Source organism: Euleptes europaea, chromosome 14, assembly GCF_029931775.1.
Source record: "Euleptes europaea isolate rEulEur1 chromosome 14, rEulEur1.hap1, whole genome shotgun sequence".
Taxonomy (NCBI): domain Eukaryota; kingdom Metazoa; phylum Chordata; class Lepidosauria; order Squamata; family Sphaerodactylidae; genus Euleptes; species Euleptes europaea.
The window spans coordinates 25,803,068-25,819,460 of record NC_079325.1 but is presented as its reverse complement, the minus strand read 5'-3'; the positions used below and the strand labels follow the sequence as shown (position 1 = coordinate 25,819,460).

At 46.2% G+C, this 16,393-nt stretch overlaps 1 protein-coding gene across 1 annotated transcript; it reads right to left on the bottom strand.

The window, feature by feature from the left end:
* Nucleotides 1-7,806: 7,806 nt before the first annotated feature.
* NKX2-6 (NK2 homeobox 6) lies at nt 7,807-13,658 on the bottom strand. The gene is made up of 2 exons (XM_056860907.1): nt 13,490-13,658; nt 7,807-8,411 (listed from the first exon to the last, which is right to left on the bottom strand). Exons 1-2 carry the CDS (start codon nt 13,656-13,658, stop codon nt 7,807-7,809), a joined length of 774 nt encoding a protein of 257 aa, XP_056716885.1.
* Between the last annotated feature and the right edge of the window lie 2,735 nt (nt 13,659-16,393).

Here is a 16,393-nt window from a genome sequence, read left to right as displayed (position 1 = left end):
CAACAGAGATTAGTTCACCTGGAGAACATGGCTGCTTTGGCAATTGGACTCTATAGCACTGAAGTCTCTCCCCTCCCAAACCCTGCCCTCCTCAGACTCCGCCCCAAAAACCTCCCGCCGGTGGTGAAGAGGGACCTGGCAACCCTAATTTTGGACCAATAGAAACTGGACCAATATAGAAAATGGAAGTTCCGTTCCTAACTATAAATGTGACTGATAAAAGTTAGTCCAGAATGAGTCGCTTTTGAGTATTGTCCATGTGGTATTGAAAGTAGAAGAGTCCCTCTTTACAATTGATTGTAGTATGATAATAGTTACAATAAATAGACAGCACCAAAATCCAACCAAGAGCTTGGGGTGGGGTATCTACTGCTGTTTCTTTTTGGATCCCAAATACAACTATGTGTATTTGTTTGGGTTTTGGACATAGATCTTCTCTCACAGTGAGCACTGCGAAGTAAGACAATTGCAAAACAGCATTTGAAGGGGCGGGGCTTGATTTGAGTTTTGGAGACTGCTGGTGCAGAGATTCCCAACTGGAAAGTCTAGGTCCAGCCAGCAACGAACCTCAGGTAAAACTCCCATGCATAAATAACCCTGGAAAGGTTAAATAACCTAATTTGATTGGCAAAGCATTGTAGGAATTTATTTTATTTTTAGAACATTTCTTTTCACTTCCCCCTCCTTTATAAATTAAAGAAAATTTAAAAAGCTGTGAACCTTACGGTATAATATGTTCCAATTTTACACACACACACACACACACACACACACACACACACACGATCTTAGTAGTCTTTTCAACATTCTTGTGTGGTAGATCGAATGTAGTCAGTGGAGATATAAAATAAATAAATAGTTTGGGGGAATACAAACATTGATTTTAAAAGTCTTTTGTGGCCATGGCTCATAAACTACTTAAAAGATGATGAGCACATGTTGGAATTAGCAGACTGGGATTTTCAGTCATTATTTCTGACGCACCCAAAGAGGCTCAAGCCGACTATTTCAGTAAGCCGACTCAAGCATTTCAGTTTCAGTAATCTGCAACCCACCTTCCATGCTTTGGGGATCACAGCGAGCATCAGTTGGCCTAATTCCATTGACAAATGGATTGATTTACTTCTTTTATATCCTGCTTTCTTTCCAACAAGACCTCAAAGCAGTTTGCATCATTCTCCTTTGCTCCATTTTATCCTCACAACCACCCCATGAGATAGGTTAGGCTGAGAGTGTGTGACTAGCCCAAGGTCACCTAGCGAGCTTGAGGTTCCCTGGTAGAGCCCCCGGGGATTCCAACCTGGATCTCTCAGATCCTAGTCCAGCACTCTCACCACTACACCACGTTGCCTTTTTCTGGTTCATATCCATTTTTGATATGAGCAGATCCTGTCCATAACAGGTCCTTAACAGTTTATACTGATATATGTCCCCTGGCCATCAGTTTTGTATCCTGAACAACGTGTTTCAGAAGCTTCAGTAACAAATAAAAACTTTGACCCCCATTGCCCCCTTAGCCAGCCACAAAGGAAAGATTTATGAAGCAATAGGAAACCAACAGTAGTATTTGGAGAGAACGTCATCCCCACCCTCCCAGCAAGCCATCCCACCCCCCCACCCCCGCTTCTGGAGAGCAAATTAAGACCTGTTGCTGGCTGCCAAAACAATTAGATGATGCACTAACTGGGTGGGCCGCATGATGCCGTCTTGCCAATGTGCTCAATAGCTTAACTGCACTCCTTCACCTGTAATGCACATTGGGAATGTTTGCTTTAGGGTTGAGGAAGTGACCTTCTCACACCCTGCCAGGATTGAGAGTTTGGGACTTGGGAGGCTGATGTGAGTGACTGGAGACCTCCAGCAGCTACTGCCATCTACCCAGGTCTGTTGGAATGAAACAAGCCTGCTAGAGTTACTGCTTGCCCAAGATGGCTCCATTCCAGGGGCACAGGATGCCAGTAAGAAAGTGGCTGAAGAAATACCTCTTGTCTTCTGCTTCAACCCTCCCCCCCCCACCTGAGAGAGACAGTACGGACAAGAAATTGTAGTTACTTTCACCTTTGATTTGTTCATTGGATCATCCACTTGTTGGCAATTCGGTGTTTGTTCCTCCACATCTCTGGAAAATACTCCAGACAGTTTCTCCAGGAGCTGTGTTACAACCCTTACAGTCCAGTACCTGGCACCACATACAGCGTTGATTGCCATTCGCCCCCAATCACACGGCATCACGATCTCCCCTCTCCTCTAGATTTCCAAGCAGCTGCAGAGGAAAGGTAATGTGGGAAGCCTTGCGCCAATGTCTGTCTCCTAACCGACCTCATTAGGTTGCTGTGAAGCTAAAATACCACTCTGAGCCCTCGGAAGGAGGATGAGAAAGTAGTGCAACACACAAGGTACAGATAGCTACCTTACCCACTCAGCATAGGTGCTACATGGTAAGCTTTTACAAATGCAGTCCTAAGCCGAGTTACACTCTTTTAAGTTAGCTGAAGTCAATGGGCTTAGAAGGGTGTAACTTAGCGGTTGCACTGAAGGGACGTCAATTTAGATTATCCCCTCAATCTAATTGTGAAAATGTACAATTAGGTGATTCTTAATTTTGCTAGCCTTGGTTTGTAAATCTATTCCTTGTAAGGTTAGTTTCTGTTTTATCTGGCATAATAGCCGGAAATAAATTTTATTATTATTTTTATTATTATTATTGCTTAGGGTGGTACTGTAAGGTCCAAACTAGATGTTATGTTTAACATGCGACATGCCACAAGGACTTGCAGTCAAACAGCAGCTGGGAGTTTTCCATGGAAGCCCAGTTCCCAAGCATGCTGGGGCCTGATTCAGATTGGAACAGTGACATGGGGGTAGTGGGGGCTTCAGCCTTCCCCCCAGTGCTGTTTTCCCAACCCAAAGCGGTCCCAGCAGTATTTTTTTGCTCCAATAGGGGTTGTCATGATGGACTACATGTGCTTCCCTCCAATGGGGCAAATAGTGCCCCCAGGGCCATTTCAGATTGAGAAAACATCATGGGGGAAGGCAGAAGCCCCTTTCCTCCTCAACCATGATGGCACCATAAAGTCTAACAGAGTTCTGAGCAGCACAGGAGAACCTCTGTATAGGGTACCATGGGGATGATTTTGGGATTGGGAGTAGCTGCAGAGCTTCATTAGAGAAGAAGAAGACGAGTAGGTTTTTATACCCTGCTTTTTCTACCTTTAAAGAATCTTAAAGTAGCTAATCCCCTGACCTGGATGGCCCAGGCGGCCTGATCTTATCTGATTTCAGAAGCTAAGCAGAGTCAGCCCTGGTTAGTATTTGGATGGGAGACCCAAGGAATACCAGGGTTGCTGTGCAGAGGAAGGCACTGGCAAGCTACCTCTGTTAGTCTTTTGCTATGAAAACCCCAAAAGGGGTCGCCATAAGTCGGCTGCGATGTGACGGCGCTTTACACACACAAAGTAGCTAACAATCACCTTCCCTTCCCCTCCCCACAACATGCACCTTGTGGGGTAGGTGGGACTAAGAGAGTTCTGAGAGAACTGTGACTAGCCCAAGGTCACCCTGCAGGCTTCATGAGTAGGAATGGGGAAACAAACCCAGTTTTCCATATTAGAGTCTGCCACTCTTTACCACTATGCCGCTCTGGCTCTCACAAGTGCCTGCTCGGAATTCTGGAGTCCAGCCCAAGAATATGTGGAGTAACAGTAAAGAGTATGTTTCTGAACATGTACAGAATGCTCTGAGAAAACTGAGTTCCTACCTGCATCTGATACTTTGGTTTAGCAATGTCATAGCACTTCAAAGGCAAAATGGTGTGGGGGTTGCTAACTCAGTGGAGCACCTACAGTTCGACTGTATGGCATTATACTCAGCTGAGGTCCCTTCCCTCCCCGAATCGTCCTCCCCAGGCTTCCACCCCCAAATCTCCAGTAATTTCCCAACCCTTGTGTCTTTCTTGGCAACCCTATGTGCCTGTCTTCAGTGAATGCCTCTTCTTCCTTTCTGAAGTTCTGAAGAAGGGAGCTGTGGCTCACGAAAGCTCATACCCTGCCAGAAAATATTTTTTTTAGTCTTTAAGGTGCTACTAGACCCTTGCTCTTTTCTACTACTGCAGACAGACTAACACGGCTACCCACTGTGAATTATCTTCTTCCTTTAGCCATTATCAACACAGTGCTGAAATATGTGTGTATGTGTATGTGTGCATGGGGGGAGTTGCATGTTGGTTCACTGCAGCATTTTGGGAGGGGGGTATCCAAGAGTAATTCACACTCCCATTCATATATTGACCATGTGCATCTTTCAAAAGGGGCTTTGTCATTGTCTTCAATGGAATGCCAGTTGCTCTGCGCACTATGCCCAATTTAACATGAACTCCAGGTAGCCCACAGGAGACTTCCTGGGATCTGATGGAGATTTGACTCTCAAAAGCTTATACCCCCTAAAATCGTTGGTCTCTAAGGTGCCACAGGACTGTAATCTAAAGCTTATACCCCCTAAAATCGTTGGTCTCTAAGGTGCCACAGGACTGGAATCTAGCTGTTCCTGCTTTCTGTGGTCATTTATGCATGGTCGCTGTAACCTCCTTTATTCCCTGTTTCAGCTAGGATCTAACTTTTCAGTATGCACGATATCCCATTCCTTGGTAGGTCGAAGCTGTTCCAACACAAAACCAACCCCGGTCCTCCCATTCCTTTGTTAATCCATCTTTTCCCTCTCGCCTGACCTCAGCCCAGCTCAAATTTCCATGCAGATGACAAGCAGGGGAAACACAGAAGATTGGCTTCTTTCACAGCCAATCACAAAGCAGTGTGTAAAGAGGCGGGGATTCAAGTGCTTCCTGCTACCTCGGAGCTCTTAGCAAAAGAAAGGCTTTTTAAAAACGAGGCTTGGGTTTTCTCTCCCCCCCCCTTTCAGATTGCTCAGTTTTTTGTTCTTAAAATGCTTTTTTTATGTGGCAGTTGGGTTTGTGGGGGAGAAAATCTTCTCTCATGGTTAGCACTGCGAAGTAAGCCAATTATCGAGCAGCATTTAAAGAGGCGGGACTTGATTTGAGCTTGGGAGACGGCCGGTGCATAGATTCCCAACAGAAAAGTGTGAGTCCAGCCAGGAACGAACCTCAGGTAAAACTCCCATGCATAAATGACCTGTGTCAGGTAGACAAGATTCTCTTGCAGGACTTCCTCTTAGTGGCCAATGGGTGCATTACACCACTGGGGGGAGGGATTGTAACTTGAAACTGAAATCTATCACTTCTGAGCTTTACAGGTGCTGCATACTTTGCTTCTCAAGCAGTTGGTTTGAGGAGGAAATACCCCAGGGTAAATACTTCATACTCCCAATGAGCACTCATTTCCTGAGTCTTCTAAGATTTAAAAAATCAGAATGTGTGTAGTACTTTTGTGTATTCAAAGTGTGTCATATATGCTGCCCCTCCATGTACAATAGTTTTATATCCAACCTATTTAACACAAAGCCATACACAGAAGTATGACAAAAGCAATTGCAACACCAGTAAAAGTAGGATTAACATTATTTACACTAGAAATACATTTCCTGGTTTTCATAGTTTTAATACCATAACCTTAAAGAGACAGGCATGCCCCCTCCAAATAGACATGTCGCTGATGGGAAACATTTACTTATTGCATTAAATTATTTCATCCTTTCTTTGCTCCTCATATTCTCCCCCACAACCAATCTAGCATATTCAGAACTCAACATGGAGTCATTTAAATTTCACTTTGGTGTCTCTCCCAATGGAATGGCCATATTTCAGCAAATGACCACTTCTTCCTGCAACTGATATTTTAAAATGGCTATTGCTTATAATTCTCACCTGAAGAAGAGTTGGTTTTTATATGCCGACTTTCTCTACCACTTAAGGGAGACTCAAACCGGCTTACAATCACCTTCCCCGCAACAGACACCCTGTGAGGTAGGTGGGGATGAGAGAGCTGTGACTAGCCCAAGGTCACCCAGCTGGCTTCGTGCATAGGAGTGGGAAACCAAATCCAGTTCACCAGATTAGCCTCTGCCGCTCATGTGGAGGAGTGGGGAATCAAACCCAGTTCTCCAGACTCCACTGCTCCAAACCACTGCTCTTAACCACTACACCACGCTGGCTGAAGCAAAGAGTCAACATTTTTTCCTACTGGTCTGTCCTGGAGATCATTACCTAAACTTCCAAGCTGCACAGCTGTTTTTGAAAGACTAACAGTCAGATGACAGCTGCAAGTTCCCTGTGGGAACTCAGTTCCCAAGTGCCACAGGGACCCAATTTAGACTGGGAAATATTTGACCTGACTCACTTTCCCCACAGCCATTCAGCACTACCGAATATATGATGTAGTAGTTTGTCCCTCATTTACCTGGAATGGGGCTAACTGGCTTGCAATTTCCGGAATCTGTCTGGACCCCTTTTTAAAAATCATTGCACCATTTGCTGCTTTTCAGTCCTCCAGTACAGAGGCCGCTTTAAGCAGCTGGTTAGTAGATCAACACTTGCATTTGAGATCCTTAAGAAGCCTCGTGTGTATGCCATCTGGACCTAGACACTTAATGGTTTCCAGTTTGCCTAGTACTCCTAGAAGTTCATCTCCCAATACCTCAATTTGAGTCAGTTCTTCAGCCACAGTAGCTCTGGCATGCCCCACCTTTTCCACAGTGAAAACAAAGCATTAGTTCAGTTTTTCTGCCATCTCCCCATCATCTTTAAGCAGTCCTTTTGCTGTTCAAAGGTTGCCTCCCTCGCTGCTTTCCCGTTCCTGATACATTTGAAGAAATGCTCATTGTTTGTCTTAATGTTTTAGCAATCTGCTCCTCAAATTCTCTTTTTGCTTGCCTTCTTGTCAACTTACATTTGTTTTGCCAGAACTTGTGTTCCTTTCTGCTCACCTCATTCAGGAAAACCTGAATGAATGGATGTTAGCAAATAAGACAAGAGAGGAGCTCAGATTACAGGTGTCAAAAATGTCAATGTTGCATGTTTTTGTACTGCCCAGAACTTTCCTGGCGTACAAAAGTTCTTTGTGCAACTCCAAACTTACCATGAAAACCTCACCAGAAGCATTCTGCAACCTCAGCCAAAGGCCAAATGGAAGCAGCTGACAACAAACAGGATGTTCTTAACAATCCAGACCTTGGGCTATATGGTGGGCTTTCAGAGGCAATGAGAAGCAACTAATGCACACAAATGGCTTTTGCTTTCTTAGAAAAGTGGGTTACAATATGCTCCGGTGTGTTGCAAATAAGTCCACAAGCAATGTTTGTCCCCTGCTTGTGTTAGTAATTTGTGGCACGTTAGCAGCTTTTTAAACACACAAGCAAACCCCCCCCCCCAAACAAACCAAAACCTCTCTTCCAATCCAAACAATATTCCAGCCTGGCTAACAATTCTTCCTCTCCTGAAGTGATTGAGTTGTGAGTACAGAAGCCAGTTCTGAGGCCATGGTGTGAGCATTATGACCACAAGCATTTAATTCCACGTGCTCTATATTCCACGTGCTGTCCAAAAAGAGGGTGCCACTTTTCCTACGCTGCTGGTCCTCAGCGTGCAGAAAGAAATCACGGCGTAGCCATACTGCAGCACAGACAAGTGTGCCCTCTTCTTCTCTCTTTCACTTGGCTGCTACCCACCTTGTGGCTTAGATTACAGGCAAAAAAAATCACACAGTGGGAGAGGGGGCTTCAAATGCTGGAACGTGCGCTGCAATGCACTATCCTGCTACTTAGACTTGACCCCAAAAGTTGCATACCTCTCTAATAGTCAAACATGACTGTATTGCATTGCATGAGGTGTGGTTTTTACTAAGCCCTGATCCCTGCCTGCAACGTGGCAGTCTGGACATGGCCCTGGTGACTTGGAAGGCTTCCGGCCATCATAAAACTCATGTTCATTATGTTAGTGGCAGGGCTGATGCTGGCGGCAGCAGAGGATCCCACGGGGTAGCTGCAGCCATAGTTAGCCCTGCACAGCAGATTGCTCCAGGCACTGAGGTAGGTGGCATAAGAGCTGATTGCCAGGCTGTATGGGGTCGAGTAAGCCTGGGAACTCTCAAGGCAGGGCCTGCCATCCCTTGCCAGGACAGGGACAAACACCCTTTGGGGTGGGAGGGAAAGAGGACAAGGAAGAGCCGAGAGCGTCAAGGTTTTATCCTGGCACTGCCTCTTGTTTTTGTACCTCCTGTTTTGGAACCAGATCTTGACTTGGGTGGAGGTGAGTTTCAAGAGACCGGCCAGATGGTCCCTCTCTGGGGCAGACAAGTACTTCTGCTGCTGGAAGTGTCTTTCTAGCTCGGATACCTGCACCTGAGAAAACAAAACCCGGGGCTTCCTGTGCTGTCTTGGCCTGGGGCAGTCAGGGGGGTCCTCTGAATGGTTGCCTTCCAATGATCCCATGGTCAGCTGCCTGCCTGCAAAGAGGAGAAGCAGAGTCAAAATGCAGAGAAAGCTTTGTGTGGTTGTATTGTGTGGGTTTTATTTTATTTATCAAAAGATTTGGACTTTTTGACTGACCCAATCCGTGAAGCAACTAATCAGTGAAATTGTTAAAACCAACAGTTATAAAAACAACAGAACTAAAATAACCAGTGGAGATCCAGTATGAATAATAGACAAAAACAACCAGATAAAAAAAAAGAAAAAGAAAAGAAACACATGTTAATAAATATTAAACTCGCGGAGGTTTCCAAAAACTCTTTTTAAAAGCATAACCATGTAATTAGTAAAGGGACACCTGTCTTGAGTGTAGAACAGACAAGACAAAACACTTAAAATAACTAAAAGGGCAGGATGGAGTGCCCTAAGGAGAGGATCCCACAGCGTTGGCACCACCATTAAGAAGGCCCTGTCTTTTGTGCCACCACAGGATGTGGTTCTGAACATATAGTGGTGAAAGTAAGAACCGACAATCCCATTCAGGCAGATTGCTTCCATCTGTGTTTATGGTTAACATAAATGGGATTCAAATGTGGCTAATTGTGGACGAATCTTACTAATAATTATTTCAATAGATTGTGCTACTGAGAAAATTTGCACCTCATTTTAATTACTGTATAGAAACCAGGATCTCATAGGTACTCACGACTAGAACCAAATGGCATATTCTTGGAAATAGTTTCAGAGGGTAGCCATGTTGGTCTTCATACTCGGTGCTGGCTGGATCATGCTTGCTCCGGTGAATGGATTTTAAACGATTTATAATTAGTGGGCTAAGCTTGACGTAAAGGAGCTCCATGTTGCAGAGTGGTAAGTTGCAGTACTGCAGTCAAAGCTCTGCTCACGACCTGACTTTGATCCCATTCCAGTAGCGGGCTCAAGGTTGACTCAGCCTTCCATCCTTCCGAGGTTGGTAAAACGAGTACCCAGCTTGCTAGGGATAAACTGCAGACAACTGGGGAAGGCAGTGGCAAACCACCCCGTAAGCATAGTCTGCCTAGTAAATATTGTGATGTGGCGTAATGCCATGGGTCAGTAATGTCCTGGTGCTTGCACAGGGGACTACCTTTACCTTTTAAACTTGATGTATAGGCTAGCCTGATCTCATCAGATCTCAGAAGTTAAGCAGGGTCAGCCCTGGTTAGTATTTGGATGGGAGACCACCAAGGAATACCAGGGTTGCTGTGCAGAGGAAGGCACTGGCAAACCACCTGTTAGTCTCTTGCCATGAAAACCCCAAAAAGGGGTCACCATAAGTCGGCTGCGACTTGATGGCACTTTACACACACACACACACTTGCATATAACAAGATTTTGGAATAAATGGAATGACTCACAAATCCAGCAGTTTAACACAACTGCAATTTTATGCACATTTATCTGGGAGAAAACCCCATTAAATGCACTTGGTGCTCAGGCTGTCCTGTCCCCATGGGAGCTCTGTCAGCGTGCCATTTAATTCTCCCATGACTGCAGTCCTAAGCAGATCTACTCCGAATCCTAGGCAGGTCTGTTCAGTGGGCTTACTCCCAGAAGAGCGGTTTTAGGATTGCACTGCAAAGTGCTTAGCTTCGCATGGAGCGTGCTCCAAGAGCTTTATTGACCTGTCAGTATCACATGCCCAAATTGCTTCCTCTTCAGTCTACTTTCCCTGAGTTTTTTTTAAATCCCTCGGGGTTTTCAAAGCAGTGTAGTTAGTATTTAAGAAGTCGGTTGCAACTTGACATGTTTATTCAGAAGTGGGTTCCATTGATTCCAGCGGGATTTACTTCCAAGAAAGTTTTCTTGCTTGGTAATGCTGCCCTTGCTGTCAGTGGGACAGATGCCAAGCTGGCCGCTTTTACTGACAGAAAATGTCCAAAACATATCCTTAATACCCCCCCCCCCGCACGCACACACGCACACCCCTCGAGGATTCCCCTTGTCTTTTTTGGCTTCTATTGCTCCTCTGAAACTTTCCCGAGTTTCACTCTTCCCTGTAAACAAAAGACCGGATCATTGCAAATGACTAGGAAAACGCGCAAAGACGTTATAGAGCGTCTATAGGGCGGAGGATCCCTTGCGTTAAGGGGCAGAGAGACCACCACTAGTTCAGGATGGCGCTCCGCCACTGGCAATCCAGAAGTATAATTTGGTCCTTCAAACACAGAAGAAGAGCGGAGAGAGCGCAGCTTTGCGGATCGAAAATGCACCCCCCCATCACGACCTAAATCCGACTGTTAGTGTGTGTTAAGTGCCGTCAAGTCGCTTCCGACTCATGGCGACCCTATGAATGAAAGTCCTCCAAAATGTCCTATCTTTGACAGCCTTGCTCAGATCTTGCAAATCGAGGGCCGTGGCTTCCTTTATCGAGTCCATCCATCTCTTGTTGGGTCTTCCTCTTTTCCTGCTGCCCTCCACTTTTCCTAGCATGACGGTCTTTTCCAGTGACTCTTGTCTTCTCATAATGTGACCGAAACACGATAGCCGCAGTTTAGTCATTTTAGCTTCTAGGGTCAGTTCAGGCTTGATTTGATCTAGAACCCACTGATTTGTTTTTTTTTTGGCGGCCCACGGTATCCGTAACCCTCTCCTCCAACACCACTGCCCTAAGGGAAAAACACAGGCTGGCGCAATAAGGGCGCCCGTCCGTAGGCAGAAAGATCTGGTGCGCTAAGTTACTCCTCATCCTAGCGCCGTTAGAGTCCTTTACCCCAGAGGAGCTTCTAGTTGTTACACGAGACGTTAGAGCATCTGCGATAGGCAGCCCCCCCCTCCCCAAAAAAAGCTGCAGGGGCCAATCCGGATGGGCCGAGAAGGTGTGTGTGTGTGTGTGGGGGGGCATTAACTCTTTCTACACCTGGAAACACACACACGCTGTTATATGCCCCTTTGGTGTAAGCAAGAAGAATCACAAGCATTTCAGTGGCTTTTGTGTTCTGAATTCTGAACAACAAAGGCCATTTATGCACGGGAGGTTTTGCCTTGGATTTGCCACTCTTTAGAGGCACATTTTCCCCATCCATATTCTCAAAACTCAACAATCAGCCCCCATGCAGAGTTTTGAGAATTCGGATGGGGAAAATGTGCATCTAGAGAGCGGCAAATCCAAGGCAAAATCTCCCATGCATAAATGGCCAAAGAATGGCTCTCTGCCTCTGCCCCACTTCCAAACTTGTGCCAGGTTACATCCCGGAAAATATCAACGGAAGGGGGGGATCGGAGAATGGGCCGGGAAGTGGGAAATTCATAAACTTCCAGATTCGTAAAAATAACATCTGGAAACATTCTCGTCAAGCGGATTCGATTGCAAACATCTTCCTACTGGTGATTCAAACCGCACCTCGTTTGAGAATGCGTATCAGAGAGAGAATGAATGGATGGTGTATTCACTGATTCTGGTTCAGGACCTGGTAAAGTCCAAGTGCCCCGAGATTTGATTCACTTGCACCCGATCTACAAATTCGTTTCATACCCTACAGTGGATTCTATAGAAAGAGAACTGCTCCCCTCTGCTGCTAAATACGTCGACGGAGTAGGTTCCTACTGGCTTTGGAGAGAACTTATTCCCAGTTAAACTTAAAACCTTAAAACTACAGCCCCAAATCCTATGCCTATTTGCTACGCCCAAAGTGTGCTTTTGGGACCGAAGTCTTCCTTGGAAAAGGATTCTAGAAGCATTTACTTCCAGTGTAACATGTTTAGGTTCAGGTTTAAGCCACAGCCCGCTTCGGCAAAGTGCCAGTCATCGACGATTTAACCAAACCTCTAAAATTTTCAGTACTTTTATGAGGGCAGCTCCTGCTATGTGAAAGCCATATGCAAAGCTAAGCCGTTTTTTAAATCAAATAGGGGCGACCTTGGGTAAATTCCAGAGGGAAAAGAGACTTGTTAAAAGAGTGTTAAATTCAGTGGGAATGTCTGCTGTTTTCTCCAGGGCAGGTGAATTACGCCCAGACACTTCGCGCATTTACCTGGAAGCGCTATCAAAATAGATGAGGTGCTTAACCCCCATTTACAACCTGTTCCTTTGGCCATTTGTGCATGGGGGGGGGTCGTCTTGCCTTGGATTTGCCGCTCTCTAGATGCACATTTTCTCCATCCAAATTCCCAAAACTCAACAGTAAGCCCCCGTGCAGTTTTGAGAATTCGGATGGAGAAAATGTGCATCTAGAAAGCGGCAAATCCAAGGCAAAACCTCCCGTGCATGAGAAGAGGGGCGCGTTTAATTCTGCCCGGGACCCCAGGCGCAGCGCAGATCCACGCACCTTTAGTTCAGACGAGAGCGCTGTTTTCTTGCATTGGACGTGCGTCCCGTTAAGCCTGTCTGCAGGACCGCGGCCGTCCGAACCCCTGGGGTCAGCCGGCACAGGATCGTCTCCAGGATAAGGCTAGCTGAGGGTTTTTTTGTTTGCCGTCTGACTTATGGCGACCCCGCATGGGGTTTTCCAGGCAAGAGAGGGTCAGAGGTGGTTTGCCAGCGCCTGCCTCCGCGTCACGACCCTGGTGTTCTTTGGCAGTCTTCCTGCCAAATACTAGCCAGGGCCGACCCTGCTTAGCGTCTGAGATCTGGCGAGATCAGCCCGGGGCTGCCCAGGTCCTGGCACGCTGAGTTTCGGGGAAGTAAATGGTTTTATGTAAAGTGCGGGACGAAAGAGGCTTCACAAAGGTAGTCCAAGGCATAGGGTAAAGGCCTAATAACAAACGAACCAAGTTGCCCCTAATTTTCCAGACACACACTCAAAAGCAGCCCAACCTGCCTCGACCGACGAGACGAATTCGGATCGACTGTTCGGAAGATCGCTGCATGAGAGGTTTTGCCCTGGATTTGCCGCTCTCTAGATGCACAAAACTCTGCATGGGGGCTTGTTTTTGAGTTTTGAGAATTTGGCTGGGGGAAATGTGCATTTAGAGAGCGGCAAATCCAAGGCAAAACCTCCCATGCGTTTTCGCCCTATGTCTTGGCAAGCATGCCTTGGGGTGGAATAAACGCAGGTCCACCCATTTCCTACCCCGCAGAAGCCCCCCGCCTCCCTGGCCCGGGCGCAGAGGCCTCCAGCCGCCCCCCACTTACTCAGCTGCTGGTCTCCGTCCCTCTGAAGATGCTGCTCCTCCTTGCCCCTTTCGCCTTGGCCTCGCCGATTCGCCTCCTTCCGCTCGAAGGGGCTGAAGGCAACCGACGGATCTTCTCGCAGAAAAGTCGGGGGTGGGAACGGGAGGCCCGGAATGGGGCTGGACAGCATCCTTGGCCTTTTATAGCAGCAGGAAGAAAGGGAGCCAGCCTGACTGGTCCTCCCGAGATCAGAGTTGGATATTCGGACAACCTAATCTCTTTATTTCTTTGATGAGCCAAACCGGCTGTCTGCTCAGTAGGCTTGAACTTGCAGTTGTAAGTGTTGGGGCAAGCTCCTTAAATTGTGAATGAATGAGAGGATAAGGGGTTCCTGAGCTCCACTGGCTCCTTTGAGAGTCGCCTAATAACCTTTCTCCTTTCCCAGCTACCTGGCTTCTGATAATGTTTTTGGTAAAATTTCTTGAAGAGGTATTGGGACCAAGAAGAGTGGGCTGGACATAAGATTTGCCACTGGCAGATGTTGCTGAGTAAGCATGGTTTTCCTGGACATGCTTCTTTCTGCCCCAGTATTGCCTTCTAATACTTCATCATCAAGATATAATAATTGTGAAGGCTTGATAGAGTTACAGTTCCATAGCTAGAATTGGTGGGGGCATTGTAAGTCAAACATTATTCATTAATATGCATACTGCTTTGTAAACTAACAAATTGACATAACGCTGCCCTCAGTAGCTTACAAGTTTCCCAATGGAGTGAACAGCAGCTGCCCAGGGCTATTTCATGTCAGGAAAGTGGCACTTAAGCACCTTTTCCCTGTTCAAAGCAGGTCCTCGGGCACCTGGGCATTCAGTTCTCAGCATGGAACTCTGAGACCAGGTCTGCCAACCTGACACATGGAAGACATGAGGAATTTGTAATGTGTGAATTGTGTTAATACTTGTCTCTAGAGAGCATCTTGCAATCATTCGCACCCTTTCTTGTCTTCCCTGGGGTTTGCTAACTCTTGTGACTCCTTTCCATGTTTCAGCTCACCCTTTTGGCATGTTTGTTTTCTGTATCAAAAAGTTCTTCAGCACTGAGAAGCAGAGGCTCCAGTTTAAAGAGGCCAACCATCCAAACGTTGTCAACCTTAGATACAAGATTATAGAGACATCCTTTTGGGAATTTACAGTGTATTCTTAAAGAGAGTTATCATCAGAGTTCTGCCCATCGACTTCATTGGATTTAGAAGGGTATAACTCTGCTTTGAACCTCTCTATTAGGATCTTCTGGGCGGGGGGAGAGTGTACGGATGCTGTCCCATTTCTGGTGACTTTTTGACTACAAAGTGTGGTAGATTACATTAAGTTAACTTGCTGAGCTGTGAGGTAATATGCTGATAAACTTAAAGTTTGATCTCATGGCCCCTTATCTTGGCCATTCATTGCCTTTGCTTAGTTGAGGCTAAACACCCATTTCAATTAAAATTCCAGACTGGTTTCAGAAGGCTGGCGTTTGCTGATAGGTCTGACAGACCAGAGCAAGGTCTTTTTTTGGTTAATCTTGTATCTCTGTGCACCACCCAAATAACTAAATTGAACCACAAGAGAAAGCTAAATAAACAAACCATTCAAACAATGGCAAAGGAATAGAAGGTTGGGGGAAGCCATTAGGGATTAAATGAATGCAATGGCTGAAGGACCAGGGGAGGGGACTAGATCTCATGATTTGTTAGATTATGCCCTTCCCTGGGGGTTCAGGAAGTGGTTGCTCATGGTTTCCTGAGCCATTCCAAACCTACATATGAAGCAGCCATATACTGAATCTTTTCTTTCAAGCCCAGTGCTGTTTGCTCTTACTGGCAAGTAAAAGCTAAAGGTCCCCTGTGCAAGCACCGGTTACTGACCCATGGGGTGACGTCACATCACAACCCCATCACATCATGGCCCCGGAAGGATGGAAGGCTGAGTCAATTTTGAGCTGTGAGCAGAACCTCAGTACTGAAGCCTATCACTCTGTGCCATGGGGCTCTCCTTACTGGCAGAGGTCTCTTCAAGCCTCTACCTGAGATCTGCTTTATCTAGAGATGCTGGGGATTCACATTTGGACCTTGTGCATACAAAATGTGTATTCTACCAGTGAGTTACGTACTCCCCCCCCCCTTTCTATTTCATCACAAGCTACCACTGGTTGCCCTACTATGAGTGAGGGTGAATTGGCCACCTTGAGTGATGGATTCAGTTAACCACTAAGGGACAGCTGACTAGGAGACAGACAAGTCTGAACCATGTACTGCAATCTGCTGGGAATTTCTCCTGCCAGGCCCCATTGAATGCCAGGCCCCATTGAATGGAAATTGTGTGAGAGCATTTCATTTCAAAGCAAATTGTACTGGAGAACTTCCTGTTGCTGGGTCCATTTTAATTAGTGTGAGGTCCCATTTAGATGCTCCACTTTGGAAATTCATATGTCTTCTTGGGGCAGCCCTACGTACAATAACACATGAGAGAATGGTTGGGGATGCCAAACAGATTTCCACATTATACAAGCCTTAATCTAAACCAGTCTTTCCTACAGGGCTCATTTCTAAAATGCAGCTTGGGGAATGCTGTTAAATAGCTCCCCACCCCGCAATGTTCTGGTCAGTTTTTCTGGGCCGTTGCAGCTTCCTGCCCTGTTTCTTCCAAGTAGTGCAGCATCAACTGCCACAATTCCCTTTGGTTTTTAACAAATTTCATTGGCACATACAGAGAGACAGTGTAGTGTAGCAGTTAGAGTGGTGACCTAGGATCTGGGAGGCCTTGGTCTGAACACTACACTGCCACAGTGACCTTGGGCCAGTCATACTCTCTGAGCCTAACCTACCTCACAGGGTTGATGTCAGGATACAGTGTATGCTGCCCTGATCTCTTTGGAGGAAGGGTG

What these genes read in the sequence shown, in the direction of transcription:
- NKX2-6 (XM_056860907.1), bottom strand. Translation starts at nt 13,658, where the DNA reads ATGCTGTCCAGCCCCATTCCGGGCCTCCCGTTCCCACCCCCGACTTTT. An exon ending in GGACGGAGACCAGCAGCTGA is followed by an intron (nt 8,412 to 13,489) that starts GTAAGTGGGGGG and finishes TCCTCTTTGCAG; the next exon opens with GCAGGCAGCTGACCATGGGA.